Source organism: Pan troglodytes, chromosome 15, assembly GCF_028858775.2.
Source record: "Pan troglodytes isolate AG18354 chromosome 15, NHGRI_mPanTro3-v2.0_pri, whole genome shotgun sequence".
Classification (NCBI taxonomy): domain Eukaryota; kingdom Metazoa; phylum Chordata; class Mammalia; order Primates; family Hominidae; genus Pan; species Pan troglodytes.
Genome location: NC_072413.2, coordinates 79,448,042 through 79,465,645, shown reverse-complemented (window position 1 = coordinate 79,465,645; position 17,604 = coordinate 79,448,042). Strand labels below are relative to the sequence as shown.

Below are 17,604 nucleotides of genomic sequence, written 5' to 3'. Positions count from 1 at the left end.
CCCTATTTGTATCACAACATGAAATTTAAAAGCTTACATAATAGGGTACTTTTGATAATCATAGTACATAATTTAGGCTTTCTTTGGCTCAGAAAACTGCATATGAGTACCTGAAATCTTGTATGTCTTCAGTATGTACACTTACCTCTCTGTCAACTATTATACATGTTACTGTAGTTCCAGATGTCACTTGAATGCTTCCCAAAGGAATGCTATGACAATCTTCTTAAAGATGTCTTCTGTCCCTCTGAGTTTAGGCAAATTCTAGATTTTTTTCTTTCTAGTCCCAAAACAGTGATTCTCTTTGTTCCATGACACTCCAATAATCCTAAGTGTATCTTTGTCACCTGATAGCAGCATTGCTATTATTACATGATTATGCTATTATTACAAGGTGTTCCATGATATCTTCCCTCTTTATTGGAGTGGGATGTTACCAGTGAAAAACTGCAAAAATGTGACCTGCCTTTCATTTTGATGAAATACATTAGTCATGCTTTATGTCATAAATTCATGGTACAGATGGTCATAAAGTAAGTCAACAAAATGTAATTCTAAATGAATTTACTACTTACTCTTTTTAAGCAAATTACCCAAAGCCCCCAGATGTCTAAAAGTCAATATTATGTTTAGTCTGATGAGAAGAAGAAAGTTTTGTTTTGAATTGAAAAGTACTAAGACATGTTTTTGAATATGCTTATAAATGATTTATTTTGCAGTTATTTATTCTTGCCTATTTTTGAATGAATTCTTTTCACTCTTTTGTCTGATTTCTCTGCTTTGCAGGGCAACCCAGTTGGACAGAGTGGGCTTGGAATGGCCTACCTCTATGGGAGAGGAGTTCAAGTTGTAAGTGTTCAGTCTGACATTCTCTCTTTAATGAGCAGTCAGCTGGAGAGGTAGGGACATGTTCCTTAATTAGCTTCCAGTCAGCCCAGGTGGGGCTGTTCCATTGTAAGCAAAGCTGAACCTCTTTCTGTTGTCTGAGTTTGTCTCACTACCACCCCATACCCGACAGACACCATCTCAACTGTCTTAGAACAGCTCTGTGTCTGGCACTTTCTCCCAGAGGTATGGAGTTGTTTCTTGTTCTTCCATCTCTGCTCTCTACCCCACGTCCTCTAACCATTTCTCAGGACTTAAACATCTTCTTGCCTGCTTTTTTACTCAAGCCTGACAAAATGCATAACTGCCTTCCATTGAGGAGGAGGAAAGCTTTCTGTTCTGCCCTTTGCCCCTTCTAGCTACCACCTGTCTTCTCCCAGCCCTTCACTCAGAGTCAAACTAAGCTGCTGTCATTCACTCTTGAGTTCTTAGCAATCGAACTTCTGCTTCATGGAACTATACTCTCTGTACAGATCACCAGTAACCTCCTAAATGTCGATCCAATTGACATTTTTTGGTTCTACCTCACTTGACCTCTCGCTTCCCTGGTGTTCTGTCTGTGTCTGGGTTTCCTTGGCCATTGCATCTCATCCTTCTGTGCAGCCTCCTCATGTTGGATGTCCCTGGATTCACATTGCAGTTTCCTTCTCTATTTGATCTTTCCAAGTAATATGTCCTTTTAATTTGAGGCTGAAACTAAGAGCTAGGTTTAAGAGCTAGGTTTTTAATATCTATAGGTATTCTCTAACACAAAAGACAGTAATGTGTTCTCATTTTGCGGCCTTCTAGTCATTCTAGGACACTAAAATTCAGTAGTAACCTTTATTTTAACTTTTCTTCTTGGATACATATGACCTTTGAAGTATAATAATCGTAGTGTTTGGTAAGGTACACGGAATAAATGAATAAGGAGATAATTTTCTTTCTTTAATTTTAGGAAAATTGGGGTTTAAAAAGGGTTGATTGGTTAGCAGAGAAGATTGACTGTTTCTTAATTCCTGGTCTGATGTTCTACTAGTTTTTATGCTTTCTGAGAGCAGCATACAAATTGTTTCACAAAAACTCTATTTACTTTTCTTCACCACCTTAAATATTAATCCCCCTATGACTTAATGTATATTATTATCTATTATAAGAATTAGAAAGTGGTCTTTTTAATGGCTCTTTGGGAATATTTTTTATATGCTTTGTTCATTTTTTTAAATAAATCTCTTAACTTTTGAGTATGTCTGCCTTTTGAGCTTTCTCATCATATGACATCTTTTTCTACAGAATTATGATCTAGCCCTTAAGTATTTCCAGAAAGCTGCTGAACAAGGCTGGGTGGATGGGCAGCTACAGCTTGGTTCCATGTACTATAGTAAGTAACACTGGAATTAATGATGGATACACCAAGATCTAAATTAAGCTGTTTTCTACTAGATGGCATTATGATATGGAAATGGGTGCTATCAAATTCTGGCTGGTTAAATGTTCTCCCAGTTCAATGATTTGTACATCTTGTTTTTCATTGTAAATTATATTAATCTGTATCAGTGTGTTAACTTGTATTAGATTCACATATTTACTCAGTAAGAATTCTTTCATTAGAGTTTTATTCTTCATATATAAGCCTTCTCTGATACTTAGCTAAATCTTAAGTCTGTTATCTCGTGTGATTTTTTTTTTTTTTCTTACAGACGGCATTGGAGTCAAGAGAGATTATAAACAGGCCTTGAAGTATTTTAATTTAGCTTCTCAGGGAGGCCATATCTTGGCTTTCTATAACCTAGCTCAGATGCATGCCAGTGGCACCGGCGTGATGCGATCATGTCACACTGCAGTGGAGGTAAGGTCTTTCCTACCATCTTGTGTGTAGGGAGTTGATTTGCCCAGCAGGAAAGTCTGCGCTTTCAATTCTGTTTTTTTTGTATGTTTTCTTCTATAGTTCTAGACTCAGCCTACCTAGCTTTGATACACTGAGGGAAGACCGAGGGGTCTGTGTGTAATTACCATACTTATTTATTCAGTGTCTCCCTATTACAATCAACTGTATAAGGGGAGATATTGGTGTCTGCAGTATCTCTAGCACCTAAGACAGTATCTGATAATAATCAGCATCAAAAAAATATATAAGCTGAGCACAGTGGCACATGCCTATAGTCCCAGCTACTTAGGAGGTTGAAGTGGATGAAGGCTTGAGCCCAGGAGTTCGAGACCAACCTGGACAACATAGAAAGAACCTATCTCTTAAAAAAAAAAAAGAAAGAAAGAAAAAGAAGTTGAATGAATGTTCCAAAAAGGAATGCTAATATCTTCTAATTGGAAATTGTCTCTTTGCTGTCTCTTAGACTTGGCACTTTAGAGTGACATTGATAAATGCTTAGCAAAGTTTCTAAATCTCTGTGCTTTAGTTTACTCACTTGTCAAATGGGGCTTTTAACAGGACTTACCTCCTAGGGTGGTTCCTCATGAATCTCATGGGAAGATTAAGAATGGTAATATACATAAATCATTACAACAGTGCCCGGGCAGAGTAAATGGTCATTTTTGTAGTACAATAATTGTGTACTGTTTTTTTTTTATAAACCTGTTGACTTCTAAAGAGTAAGTGAAAACTTTAAATAAGTATCTCAAACTTTTATGTCTGTTCAAGAAAGCTGCCAGAAATTGAAGGAGCAAGCTTAATAGTCATGTGTAACCAAAGTGCATAAGTGATTTTCTGGTATATCTTTCTTATTTTCTGTTACTGGTATTTTTTTTCCCCACCTCACACAGTTGTTTAAGAATGTATGTGAACGAGGCCGTTGGTCTGAAAGGCTTATGACTGCCTATAACAGCTATAAAGATGGCGATTACAATGCTGCAGTGATCCAGTACCTCCTCCTGGCCGAACAGGGCTATGAAGTGGCACAAAGCAATGCAGCTTTTATTCTTGATCAGAGTAAGGTTCATTTTAGTCCTGCCTTAGGTTTAGAATGTATGAGTTCACACCAGTAAACTGTTTAATGTATTCAAAAAGAAAAGCTACTAGGAAACGTTCTTTATTATTGTAACTGGAACTGAACACACAGGCTTAAGTTATTAATATTTTACTTTAGCCATCAAAGTTAGTTTTATAACGAGTTGACTGTAGAAATGGATTTGACATTCATTTTAAAATTAAGCACTTTGCATAAATGTATTTTTCAAAATACAGTGGATACAAAAATGCCATTTTCCCAACACTGTAGAAGAGTGGCTCAATAGTCTCATGACTGGTTCTGTAGATACAACATGTTTCATAAAGTAGTGCCCTCTTGCATCCAGTGATTGCTTTGAACTCACTATTTTAGTTCAGTAATTAATTTCAGTATTTGTTTTAATTCTTATATCCTAATTCTTGTTTAACTTATGCTTCACCTATCCTTCCTACTTTGCAAATGAAAATTAAGTCTAGTGCCTTTTCTTAAATGCCTGATTTGTATTTCATTTCTTTTCCTGTAGGAGAAGCAACCATTGTAGGTGAGAATGAAACTTATCCCAGAGCTTTGCTACATTGGAACAGGGCCGCCTCTCAAGGTAAGTGATTAATTCTAAGATAAAAGTTTCACCCAGGGACCTCCCTATGTTGTTTATCTCCCATGAACATTAAATCATGAAGCCGAGTACTGTGGCTCACGCCTGTAACCCTAGCACTTTCGGAAGCCAAGGCAGGAGGATCACTTGAGGTCAGGAGTTCGAAACCGAAACCAGCCTGGCCAGCATAGTAAAACCCTGTCTCTACTAAAAAAAAAAACAAAAAAAATTAGCTGGGCATGGTGGCAGGCGCCTGTAATCCCAGCTACTCAGGAGGCTGAGGCAGGAGAATCGCTTGAACCTGGGAGGCAGAGGTTACAGTGAGCCAAGATTATGCCACTGCACTCCAGCCTGGGTGACAGAGTGAGACTCCTTCTCAAAAAAATAAAATAATTAATTAAGCAGAGATACTGTGACTTAATTTGTTTGCATATTATTGGTATTTATTCTTAACAGAAGTTTCTAGAGCCAGAGTTTCTAAATTGGGTTGTAAAGTCTTTGTACTACACATTTCCATCAAGCTATGATTCACTCTTTGGTTTCCAGTTTGAGGCCAGTATACTGTGTGAAATGGGAATTAAATAGAATGTATGATAGAACATTAGTCTGAAACCTAAGAGACTTTTCTTTTTCTTTTGAATATTTATTTTTTATACATGTTCCTTTCAACATTCTCTGCCTGTTCCTTCTCCAAACCTAAATGGTCAAGCTGGACTATTTTAAAATGTAAATGACATTATAAAGTAGAGCCTGATCATTTACGTAGGAGTGTTTGTGAAAGAAGGGAGTACAGGTTGAGTATCCCTTATCTGAAATGCTTAGGACCAGAGTGTTTCAGATTGCAGATGTTTTTGTTTGTTTGTGTGTGTTTGGCATATTTGCACATACATATTGTTTGAGCATCCTTAATCTGAAATCTGAAATGCTCCTGTGAACATTTCCTTTGAGCATGATCTTTGAATGTCGTTTCAGGTTTTGGAGCATTTCAGATTTCAGCTTTTTGAATTAGGGATATTAAACCTGTCCCCCTACACACACACCAACTTGGTTTTACCTCTCTGTATTCCAAAGCCTTCTGCAGAAGAGCTACACTTCTAGTTTAAATTTTTACTGGACTTTATAACTTGGCTGAAAGGATTTGTTACAAAGTTTGTGTACTATGAATTAAAATTCTTTGTTTTATGTAAGCATGTCAATGGGAGGAGAAAAAAGTTTGATCTGTTTTAAACATACTTTATTTATTGGCAGTTCTGCATTTAACTTTTGTTTAAGGCTATACTGTGGCTAGAATTAAGCTCGGAGACTACCATTTCTATGGGTTTGGCACCGATGTAGATTATGAAACTGCATTTATTCATTACCGTCTGGCTTCTGAGCAGCAACACAGTGCACAAGCTATGTTTAATCTGGGATATATGCATGAGAAAGGACTGGGCATTAAACAGGTGAGTGTGGCTTCCAAACACGTTTGAATCACATAATTGTGATTGGGGAAAATACTTGCATTTGTATAGAAAATAGACTTTCCTTGACATTCAGTTGGATTTCAGGCCACTAAATTATGGGACTGATCTGTAATATTTCAGAAGACTGCCCTTCCATCTCTCATCTTCCAGCACCCACAGATACTGCTATCCACGCTGTTTTATTTAGGGATTAAGCTGAAGACAGACTCATGAGAATGGAAGTGCAGTGCTTCCTCTGCTGATAACTACTTGTTTGAGAAACTATCTGTCCATCGTCAGCCAAATTCTATTCTTTTCAAATTATTTTGAAATGAACTAAATGTATTCTACTGATAAATTTATTTCTGATTCTTATACTTGCCTAATGAAGTCTGTCATTCTCTGGACTCATGACTTAAGGTTTTTCCTGCGTGCCCTCAAAAGAATTTGGAAAAACTACGGACCCCCTTGTACATTTTTAAGTTGGCATTTAAGTTGTTTCTTAAGTTTCACAGGGTCTAAGTTCCAGCTATTTTAAGCATTAACATTTTTAAATAAAATTAATTACCCTTAAAATATCCAACAGAATCTAAATAACAATAATTTAATACCCACCTACCATTATTAATTTTTTAGAAATATACAAGCAAGTTTTTTAATTATGTCTTTTCCTGTTTCCCTAAATTTATGTTTTCTACCACGACTTCTGTAGAATGTAATACTAATGTATTGTTTTTAATGCTTAGGTCTTTTATTGATTACTGTATCATACTTACCTGAAACAAACAAGTGTATAAATTCATTTTGAATTTTATTACCAGTGATCTAAGTGTTAAGAAAAATTCATGAGATATTACTAGTCACAGTTGGTCAGTTAATGCATTGTTGATCAAATCTACAAAATACGTTTTGATAAAACTTTGCTTTTTGTATTATTAATTGAAAATGAATCTTTTAATGAGATAAATGGAGTATTTGTTAAAAATTGAGTAGATTTCACATTAATTCTGTTTTTCATTTTTTTAAATGTATGACTAGAATGTCATGTATGTGAAAATGGGAAGAGTTTCACTATAGCATGGTCACTTAATTCTTCAAACTACCTTAAGAGTTAGATGCCAAAAATCAGAGTGACTTGTCATTAGAAATTATTTTTAATGATCAATCTCCTGACTACTTGATAGGTCCCTCTTCAGTTGTGTTGAAAGCAAAGAATTGGAAACCAGAGACTTGTGAAAGCATGCATTCCCTGACACTGGGACCTTTCACTTTTCTCATTTTCTAGGAAGAGTACAAAAGCCTTTACCAAGACTTATGAAATAGGCTGTTAATTATACTCCTTCCTGTGTCACTTAGAGGCCCTTTGTTGACCTAAGGATTGAGGGAAAGTTAAGTTCATTTTTGCTAATGTGGTATTTTCTTGCCAAAATGCTGCTGCTTTGTCCACATTTGGACATTTTCTTTTAATTTCAGTATGTAAATATTTATATTTTAAACTTACCTTAATATTTAGAATATTACTAATATTAGATACTTAAATATAGTTCAGTCAAGGCTCAGGAGCAGCAAACTCAGTACATTCAACTTCTGGAAGATCTCTGCCACTTAATGTAGTAACTGAAGCTTCTCTTTATTGTCAAACCAGTCATCCAGTGTCCCAAATTAGACTTAGCTTCTATCAGAAAGGCTGACGGATTTTTGTCTTTTTTTTTAAATGGAGATGGGGTACCACTATGTTGCTTAGGCTTGTCTCAAACCCCTGGGGACTTAAGCGCCTTGGCCTCCAAAAGTGCTGGGATTGCAGGTATGAGCCCCTGCACCCAGCTGACTATTTTTAATTCAAGTGAAGTTTAACATGACTAATATAAAGATCACATGTAAGTTATGGCTTTCATGGAGTACATCTAGTAATAATTTACTGACTGTAGTCAAAATTAAAATGATATAACTAATCTGTTTTTATAATAGCTTATAAAACAAGAAAATGTGTTCTTTTAATTTAATTTGTAATACACTGTATAGCTAATAATAGAAATTCTTGTGAATAAAGAATATGATAAAAGGCATAGTATTCCTTTCATAAGAGTAGGGGGAGGGAACTTTTGTTTAGCTTTTGAGAATAATCATGTATGAAAATAATCATGTATAAAAATCAGTAACTCCATTACTTTTTTTTTTTTTTCGGTGAGATGGAGTCTCACTCTGTTGCCCAGGCTGGAGTGCAGTGGCACAATCTTGGCTCATTGCAACCTCTGCCCTCTGGGTTCAAGTGATTCTCCTGCCTCAGCCTCCCGAGTAGCTGGGATTACAGGCGCCTGCCACCACGCCCGGCTAATTTTTGTATTTTTAGTAGAGACGGGGTTTCACCATCTTGGCCAGGCTGGTCTTGAACTCCTGACCTCATGAGCCACCTGCCTCGGTCTCCCAAAGTGCTGGGATTACAGGCGTGAGCCACTGCACGCGGTCCCATTACTTTTTTTATAAGACATCGTGATCACCTTTTCTATTTTTTTTCTTTTGAGGTTTAAAATATTCATGCTACTAAAAACAATCCCCCATTTAATATAGTTAGGAAAATATTAAATGTGAGGATTGACTATAATTGGAAAAAAATCATCATATTATTTGATAAGTTTTAATTACACACTAGTGAAGCTATTTAATTACCCTAGTGAATCATCCAGTGTATGAATCACATGAAGTTTGATCCATGATCTTGAAAAATATAGCAGTTGAAAAAACCATTTGAGTTATATTTTTCTAAAAACTCAGACACTAACCATACTGTTAGCATTATTTGAAGATGCTCCTCTTTTTAAATAATGACACACCCTAAGGACAAGAATAAGGAATAGCTGAAAATAACTGCTTGTATTTAAATATGTTTGGAGGGGGAGTCATTTTTGGTCTTTAACCTTTCTTCCTCATATCTCATGGAATTCTTTCTTAAGAGTTTGGTATTCTTTGATAATAGGGAGTAGAAGTGAGATTTTTAAGTGAAAATTCCCACCATCCCATTCTATTACATATCTGAATTCAGAACACTCCAGCCTGGGCCAAAATTAAGAATGACTGGTTTCACCCTTTACAGAAATATATCTAACACAGGGAAACACAAGATGCCCTAATAAGGGTTTATAATTAGTCAATAAAGGAGCCTTCTCCAGAACCAGTATTTCAAGGTATCTTTTCCGGTGGTAGCCCCTGAGGTTTTTACACCCCAAGGCAATGCACTTGAGGAAAGAGTCGGGTAGATAAGGGCTGTGCCTTCCTTTAGCAAAGCGAAGCAGAGAAACGTTGCTGTGCACACAGGCCTATTCTCAGCAGATCCCTTTCAGGAAAAAGCACATATGGAAGCTGCAGAACTGCAGAATCGAGTCCCTTAACATGTCCATGCAAGTACCTCTTGTAAAATCTGTTTCTTTTTTTGGAAACAGGGTTTCACTCTGTCACCCAGGCTAGAGTTCAGTGGCACCATCTCAGCTCACTGCAACCTCTGCCTCCTGGGTTCAAGCAATCCTCCCACTCAGCCTCCCAAGTAGCTGGGACTACAGGCAGGTGCCACCACACCCAGCTAATTTGGCTTATTTTTTGTAGAGACAGTTTATGTTGCCCAGGTTGGTCTTGAACTCCTGGCCTCAAGTGATCCTCCTGCCTCGCTCTCCCAAAGTGTTGGGATTATAAGAATGAGCCCACTCTGGGAGGCTGAGGCGGGCGGATTACGAGATCAGGAGATCGAGACCATCCTGGCGAACACGGTGAAACCCCGTCTCTACTAAAAATACAAAAAATTAGCCGGGAGAGGTGGCAGGCACCTGTAGTCCCAGCTACTCGGGAAGCTGAGGCAGGAGAATGGCGTGAACCCTGGGGGGCGGAGCCTACAGTGAGCCGAGATCACGCTACTGCACTCCAGCCTGGGTGACAGCGAGACTCTGTCTCTAAAAAAATAAAAAAGAATGAGCCACCGTGCCTGTCATCTGTTGTAAAATCTTGAGTGTTTCTACCCCACTTTGAAGATCACTGTCCAGAACTGAAACCAGACGTTGCTAATACTGATTGAAGTTTTAAGTAGCAAAAAATTAGTGTGAGTTTCAGAAGTTGCCCTTGGAAATCTCTAGGTTAACAGTGTTAATGCATAGATATATGGCTGTATGCAGCATATCTACACAGCAAATTAGATGTTATGTTGGGGGAAAATGAGTTTTTTAATTAAGTTTTTCAATATTAAGCAGTTAGATAATTAAACGAATTTTACCCAAGTAAAGCTTGGCATTTTTGTTTAGGTGAGGGAAACTCATTTTAAAATGAAAACCTCAAAGGTAAAATAAATTTGTCTAATATGTTCACTAAATATTTTTACTTATTTTGACAAGAAATGCATTTTTGTTTCTTACCTATATTATAGGATATTCACCTTGCAAAACGTTTTTATGACATGGCAGCTGAAGCCAGCCCAGATGCACAAGTTCCAGTCTTCCTAGCCCTCTGCAAATTGGGCGTTGTCTATTTCTTGCAGTATATACGGGAAACAAACGTAAGTGGTCCGTGCCTCTTTTCATTAAAATATAAATGATGGAAGGTCTGTCCTGGAGGTTTGTTTTTCGAAAGTTGAGAAGCACAGGGAAGGGTGTCCTGCAGGTATCGGGTGTGTTCCCTTCTCCTCAGCTCAGGTACCAGAGGACCTTATCAGGGGAGGGATAAATGCAGGCATAAAGCAGCTACTGCAGTTTTTAGGTAGCATTTGACACTTCCTGACGCTAAAGCATTTTTCATGGAGGCAGATGTTTTCTGGTTTAGGGAAAACTGAGACTAACTCATGGCAGTTTGAAACAGTATTTAATTCAGTAAACATTAAATCAGATGACTCAAACCAGTCCCTTAAAAAGAAAAGGAAAAAAAAAAAGAAGAATCTGAGAACCTCCCCAGGTTGTTGTACTTCAGATTCTTCCGATAGTGAAGCGTTAAGTTGAAAACACCACCCAAATTTTCTTCTCTAAAAATAGCGTGAATTATTTAAATAGGCTAATGGGAGAACCTATATAGGAAGTGGGTTACCCATTTTCTTCAAAATCACCAACTTTAGTTGGCAATACTGGTATGTAGGTACTCTTGGGTTCTGCCAGCTTTATATTTTGTTTCCAGTACTATAGTTCCTAGAATGGATTAACTGGTAGAGCATTTCACTCTGAAAGCCCTAAGATGTTCAGAGCCCTTGTTTCTAACATAGGCTTATTCAGGACAAGGAAAGTTTCTTCAGGACCAGAAAAGGATGATGTTTCACCCTTTTGTTAATGTCTTTCAGTTTTAGATTCAAGAATGGGCTTTCCCTTATGTGTGTCACAGGTATAAATGTAGTCCATGCTGCTCCAGCATCAGTGAAAAGAAATGGACTTGTCTAGTCCATGCAGCTGAAGTCCTCCACAGAGAGGGCTCCAGAGCACTGGTCTTGTGGGACTCTGGCCTCCCAGTCGCTTACACATGTGTAATGTCAATTGCTATAATTGCATGGTAGCATGAGTCAGGTGTGCTGTAACCGCTGCCAATTGAAACAATCTTTGTTCCTTTAATTAAAAGCTGATCGTGTGGCAGCCTACTCTTTCTCTTTCAGTACCATTTCAGACCTTTATCTCTCACAATTTTTATTACTATTGGTTATAGTCTAGGACTTCATCTTATAATATGCTGTACTGGGTATATTATATCTTTGCTGTTTTTTTAAATACAGAAGTATAAAGAAGACAGTAAAAACGCCCCATAATCCTACCACCTAGTTATTCCAACTAAAAAGAAAAAGAGAGTATAAGACTAATAAGTATTGATCATAAGAAAGTCAAACAGTACAGAAGAACACAAATCTCCCATCCCAGATTCTTCCCCAGAGAACACAATTAGTGGTTTCTTGTCATTTTTTTTCCAGAAAAATTTAGCACCTGTACCTACAAACGTGTTATAGAGATCTTTCAAATGTAATTTTATTTTAAAAATTATACCCCATGTTTACTTTCTTAATGGGTAAGTATAATAAAAGTCAGAAAGTATCAGTGATACTAAAACCATTAAAATATCATAGGCTAAGAACATAACTTTCAGGTTTCAATTCAGATGTTAAATATTTTGTGTTTTAGTTAAATCCTAATTGAGAAGCATTATTCATTCAGCTATTAAATGTTTGAATTCCTGCTATTTTCAATTACATGGGAATTGTGAAATGGCCCCACTGTCATGGAACAGAGCTTTCCAGCTGGTGTGCTGTCACTGCCAGTAGGTTCGCTGTGCCAAGATACTAATTTCTCCCCTTGGCTAACCACTGTTTTTTTCTTTTTTTTTTTTCCTGAGACAGAGTCTTGCTCTGTCGCCCAGGCTGGAGTGCAGTGGCACAGTCTTGGCTCACCGCAACCTCCACCTCCTGGGTTCAGGCAATTCTTGTGCCTCAGCCTCCAGAATAGCTGGGATTACATGCATCCGCCACCATGCCTGGTTAATTTTTGTATTTTTAGTAGAGTTGGGATTTCACCTTGTTGGCCAGGCTGGTCTCGAACTCCTGGCCTCAAGTGATACACTCACCTCGGCCTCCCAAAGTGCTGGGATTACAAGGCATGAGCCCCCGCGCCTGGCCCCAGTGTTGTTTTGTTTTGTTTTCCAAATATTTTCTGTGAAAAATGGTTAAAATTAGTGTATTGGATTACTGGTGGAAAGAACACTGTCAGACATTTTATATTAAGTGTCAGCTATTATAAATTAATAGCTTAATTCCTCAGACACATTATTTTGAGCTTCAGTTGAAGGCTTTTAAAACCGCTTTAAACACACACACACATTGCAAAACGTTTTTAAAACCAATTATTTTAATTTCTGTACTTCTGGTGATGTAACTTTCCCAGTTCCTTGCCTGACATTTTAGTGATAATGTTTCTATATTATTTTCATTAAGATTCGAGATATGTTCACCCAACTTGATATGGACCAGCTTTTGGGACCTGAGTGGGACCTTTACCTCATGACCATCATTGCGCTGCTGTTGGGAACAGTCATAGCTTACAGGCAAAGGCAGCACCAAGACATGCCTGCACCCAGGCCTCCAGGGCCACGGCCAGCTCCACCCCAGCAGGAGGGGCCACCAGAGCAGCAGCCACCACAGTAATAGGCACTGGGTCCAGCCTTGATCAGTGACAGCGAAGGAAGTTATCTGCTGGGAACACTTACATTTGATTTAGGACCTTGGATCAGTGGTCACCTCCCAGAAGAGGCACGGCACAAGGAAGCATTGAATTCCTAAAGCTGCTTAGAATCTGATGCCTTTATTTTCAGGGATAAGTAACTCTTACCTAAACTGAGCTGAATGTTTGTTTCAGTGCCATATGGAATAACAACTTTCAGTGGCTTTTTTTTTTTCTTTTCTGGAAACATATGTGAGACACTCAAAGTAACGTCTACTGTATCCAGCTATCTTTCTTGGATCCTTTTGGTCATTATTTCAGTGTGCATAAGTTCTTAATGTCAACCGTCTTTAAGGTATTGTGCATCGACACTAAAAACTGATCAATGTAAAAAGGAAAACCCAGTTGCAAGTTTAAACGTGTTCAAAAGTCTGAAAATAGAACTTGCCTTTTAAGTTAAAAAAAAAAAAAAGCTATCTTGAAAGTGTTTTGGAACTGCGATAACTGAGAAACTCTTACCAGTCCACGTGCAATTAGACATATTCAGCATATTCGTTATTTTAAAAGGGAAGGTTGGGAGGTTTCTTATTGGTGATTGTCACACGGTATACCATGCTCCTCTCCTTCAAAGAATGAAAGGCCTTGTTAAGGAGGTTTTTGTGAGCTTTACTTCTTTGGAATGGAATATACTTATGCAAAACCTTGCGAACTGACTCCTTGCGCTAATGTGAGTTTGCCCCACCTACTCTGTAATTTGCTTGTTTGTTTTGAAGATACAGAGCCTTGATCCAGAAGCCAGAGGATGGACTAAGTGGGAGAAATTAGAAAACAAAACGAACTCTGGTTGGGGTACCACGATCACAGACACAGACACACTTTTCCTAAAGTTGAAGCATTTGTTCCCAGGATTTATTTTACTTTGCATTTCTTTTTGCACAAAGAACACATCACCTTCCTGAATTCTTTAAATATGAAATATCATTGCCAGGGTATGGCTTACAGTGACTACTATTATAATACTAAAACTCAGAGAATCAAAGATGGATTAAACTCAGTGGTTGATGAAAGCCAAAACCTGTTTATACTGTTCTATACTATTCAGGTATCTTTTTATTTCTGATAGTTTTATATTATAATAGAAAGCCAGCCACTGCTTAGCTATCATAATCACCATTTTCTCGCTGTTAACATTAGGAAAATCAAGGCTACTATGCTTCAGGATTGTCTGGTTAAATAGTATGGGAAAAAAAACTGAAGTGTTTCACATAATTACACACGTGAAATAATTAAAGCTTAAACTGAATTTGTATTTCATTTTATTGTCAGATGGTGGTGGTCACCAGCCTGTATCTTGTCTGAGACTGCATTCGTATCTGAGCAGGTGTTCTATGCCTACTGATGTCAGTATATTTATACTAACCTTCATGCTTTTTTCCCAGAATCCCTCATCTGCCAGAAAACTTGAAAAGTTTATTGCTTGTAGAGTTGTACTGCTTTGATTTTTGAAGTTGGGGTAGTAGTTAGAACTAGATTTAACTAGTCTATAATGAACATGAAGGCTTTTATATATGAAGTTGTATACCTTTTTGTGTTTAGAGAATTATGGGAAACCTGGTAAGCAAAACTTTCCTCCCAGATAATTGCTTCCAAATTCGAAGAGTTGGTCACCAAGAGAGCCATATGTATGAAAGCATATCTGTGAAAGGTAGGAAACTTAACCCCGCTAAGTGTAATGTTGCTTTAGGCAACTCTTGTAAATAGTGAGACTTGTTTGGTCTCTTACATGTAGAGATTTGAGTGCAGTTGGTACAGGACTTTGGTGTCTCCACCACTGTCCCTTCTCCCCGCTTCAAAATAAGTGTAATCCACGGTAGCAGCCACACTTCCTTTAGAAGGAACTGTTATAATTTATTTAAAAGTTGAAAAACCACCCAAGATGACTACCAACTTTCACTTTTTTCTTCTGCCATCCACCCTCATTTTTCCTTTAGCAAGATTTTTATATCTAACTTTCCTTCCCTCCATTGAGTACGTGCTTTGAGAAAACATTTCTTAAAACCGTGTGTGCCACCTAAGGCTGGATGGGAAAGCGCAGTCTTGTTCTTCATATAAAAACACACTTCTTATTAGTTTACCACTTGCCTTTTTCTATTGTTAATGTTCTGAATTTCCTTTTCTTGGCTTGTTTCTACTTCGTTTTACCCTGGGTCACTTGCTGCCAGCAGTTTGTGAATGGTGTCTTTCAAATAACTTAGTTCTTATGGCTTCACTTAAAGACTGTCTCAAAAATACTTTGCTCTCTTCTTCTTTTTTGTTCATGGGACATGGTACCTAAGCAAATAGGAGTTGGGTTTGGTTTTTCTCCTAAAATAATGCTCAATACTTACCTAATCAAATGGCATCCATTTGAATAAAATGACAATAACTAAAGCTAGTTAATGTCAGTGACATTAAACTAACTCCAGGATTCAGGAGTTTTAATGTTAGAATTTAGATTTAACAGATAGAGTGTGGCTTCATTTGTCCATGGTAGCCCATCTCTCCTAAGACCTTTTCTAGTCTGTCTTCCTGCCTTCGAACTTGATGACAGTAAAACCCTGTTTAGTATTCTCTTGTGCATTTGGTTTGTTGGTTAGCCGACTCTCTTGAAACTATTCATTTTGCTTCTATTTTTATTTTACAGAGGTAGCATTGGTGGGGTTTTTTTTTTTTTCGTCTCTGTGTTTGAAGTTTCAGTTTCTGTTTTCTAGGTAAGGCTTATTTTTGATTAGCAGTCAATGGCAAAGAAAAAGTAAATCAAAGATGACTTCTTTTCAAAATGTATTGTTTAGCACTTAACTCAGATGAATTTATAAGTTATTAATCTTGATACTCTTAAGGATTTGTTACTTTTCTGCATATTAGGTTAATTTTTACCTTACATGTGAGAGTCTTACCACTAAGCCATTCTGTCTCTGTACTGTTGGGAAGTTTTGGAAACCCCTGCCAGTGATCTGGTGATGATCTGATGATTTATTTAAAGAGCCGTTGATGCCTCCAGGAAACTTAAGTATTTTATTAATATATATATAGGAATTTTTTTTTATTTTGCTTTGTCTTTCTCTCCCTTCTTTTATCCTCATGTTCATTCTTCAAACCAGTGTTTTGGAAGTATGCATGCAGGCCTATAAATGAAAAACACAATTCTTTATGTGTATAGCATGTGTATTAATGTCTAAGTACATACGCAAAAACTTCCTTTACAGAGGTTCGGACTAACATTTCACATGCACATTTCAAAACAAGATGTGTCATGAAAACAGCCCCTTTACCTGCCAAGACAAGCAGGGCTATATTTCAGTGACAGCTGATATTTGTTTTGAAAGTGAATCTCATAATATATATATGTATTACACATTATTATGACTAGAAGTATGTAAGAAATGATCAGAACAAAAGAAAATTTCTATTTTCATGCAAATATTTTTCATCAGTCATCACTCTCAAATATAAATTAAAATATAACACTCCTGAATGCCTGAGGCACGATCTGGATTTTAAATGTGTGGTATTCATTGAAAAGAAGCTCTCCACCCACTTGGTATTTCAAGAAAATTTAAAACGATCCCAAGGAAAGATGATTTGTATGTTAAAGTGACTGTTTGCACAAGTAAAAGTCCGATGTTGTGTGCATGAAAGGGATTCCTTGGTTATATGCAGGGAATCATCTCACATGCTGTTTTTCCTATTTGGTTTGAGAAACAGGCTGACACTATTCTCTTTGATTAGAAAATAAACTCGTAAAACTCATAATGTTGATATAATCAAGATGTAACCACTATAAATATGTAGAAGAGGAAGTTTTAAAAGACCTTAAGCTGGCATTGTGAAGGAACACCATGGTAGACTCTTTTTGTAAATGTATTTTGTATTTAATGAAATGCAGTATAAAGGTTGGTGAAGTGTAATATAATTGTGTAAACAAATCCTGTTAATAGAGAGATGTACAGAATCGTTTTGTACTGTATCTTGAAACTTGTGAAATAAAGATTCCACCTCTGGTTATCCTGTATGCTGTAATATACCACAACCAAGCACCTTTCCAGACAGACTTTTTTTAAGCTGAATGATTCCATTTTTTAATGTTTTTTGGAAATTCAGAAGCTTCTGAAAACATGCATTTGTGGCAATTTGAATTTATCTTTCATTTTAAACTCCTGAAATTCAGATTTTTACAAGTCCAATATTGCCCTAGGGAGAACATGAATTTGCTAAGAAATGTTATCTTTTAAATCTCTGATATCTTTGTCTTGAAGCAGCCTTGATATGTAGTAAGCGTGATTCACTTTAGCCTGATTATATTATTATTTATCTAAAGTTTGTTTATGCATTGCCTTGTCCCAGGAATTTTTAAAGAGGACTTGCAGAGACACGTACAACACAGTAACATTTAGACTAAATATGCTCTGAGTAAAGGAGAAATGAAAAAATATTAAATCAAGAGTGAACATGTACACAAAGTGCAATTGGAAGTGGGCTACAAATTTGGCCCCCAGCTTCCCAGCAGGCAACTCAAAAAGGTAACTGAGGTAAAATGTTCC

At 37.1% G+C, this 17,604-nt stretch overlaps 1 protein-coding gene across 2 annotated transcripts in view; it reads left to right on the top strand.

Annotated features, from left to right (window-relative positions):
* Positions 1–17,068, top strand: part of SEL1L (SEL1L adaptor subunit of ERAD E3 ubiquitin ligase) — a 60,854-nt gene extending 43,786 nt beyond the window's left edge. For both annotated transcript variants that reach the window (XM_510102.8, XM_016926528.4), the window contains 8 exons: positions 787–849; positions 2,158–2,245; positions 2,565–2,713; positions 3,643–3,808; positions 4,351–4,425; positions 5,695–5,867; positions 10,273–10,401; positions 12,799–17,068. In XM_510102.8, coding sequence (XP_510102.3) covers positions 787–849; positions 2,158–2,245; positions 2,565–2,713; positions 3,643–3,808; positions 4,351–4,425; positions 5,695–5,867; positions 10,273–10,401; positions 12,799–13,008 — 1,053 coding nt within the window. In that variant the 3' untranslated portion in view covers positions 13,009–17,068. The remainder of the gene's footprint in view (positions 1–786; positions 850–2,157; positions 2,246–2,564; positions 2,714–3,642; positions 3,809–4,350; positions 4,426–5,694; positions 5,868–10,272; positions 10,402–12,798) is intronic.
* Positions 17,069–17,604: the final 536 nt, after the last annotated feature.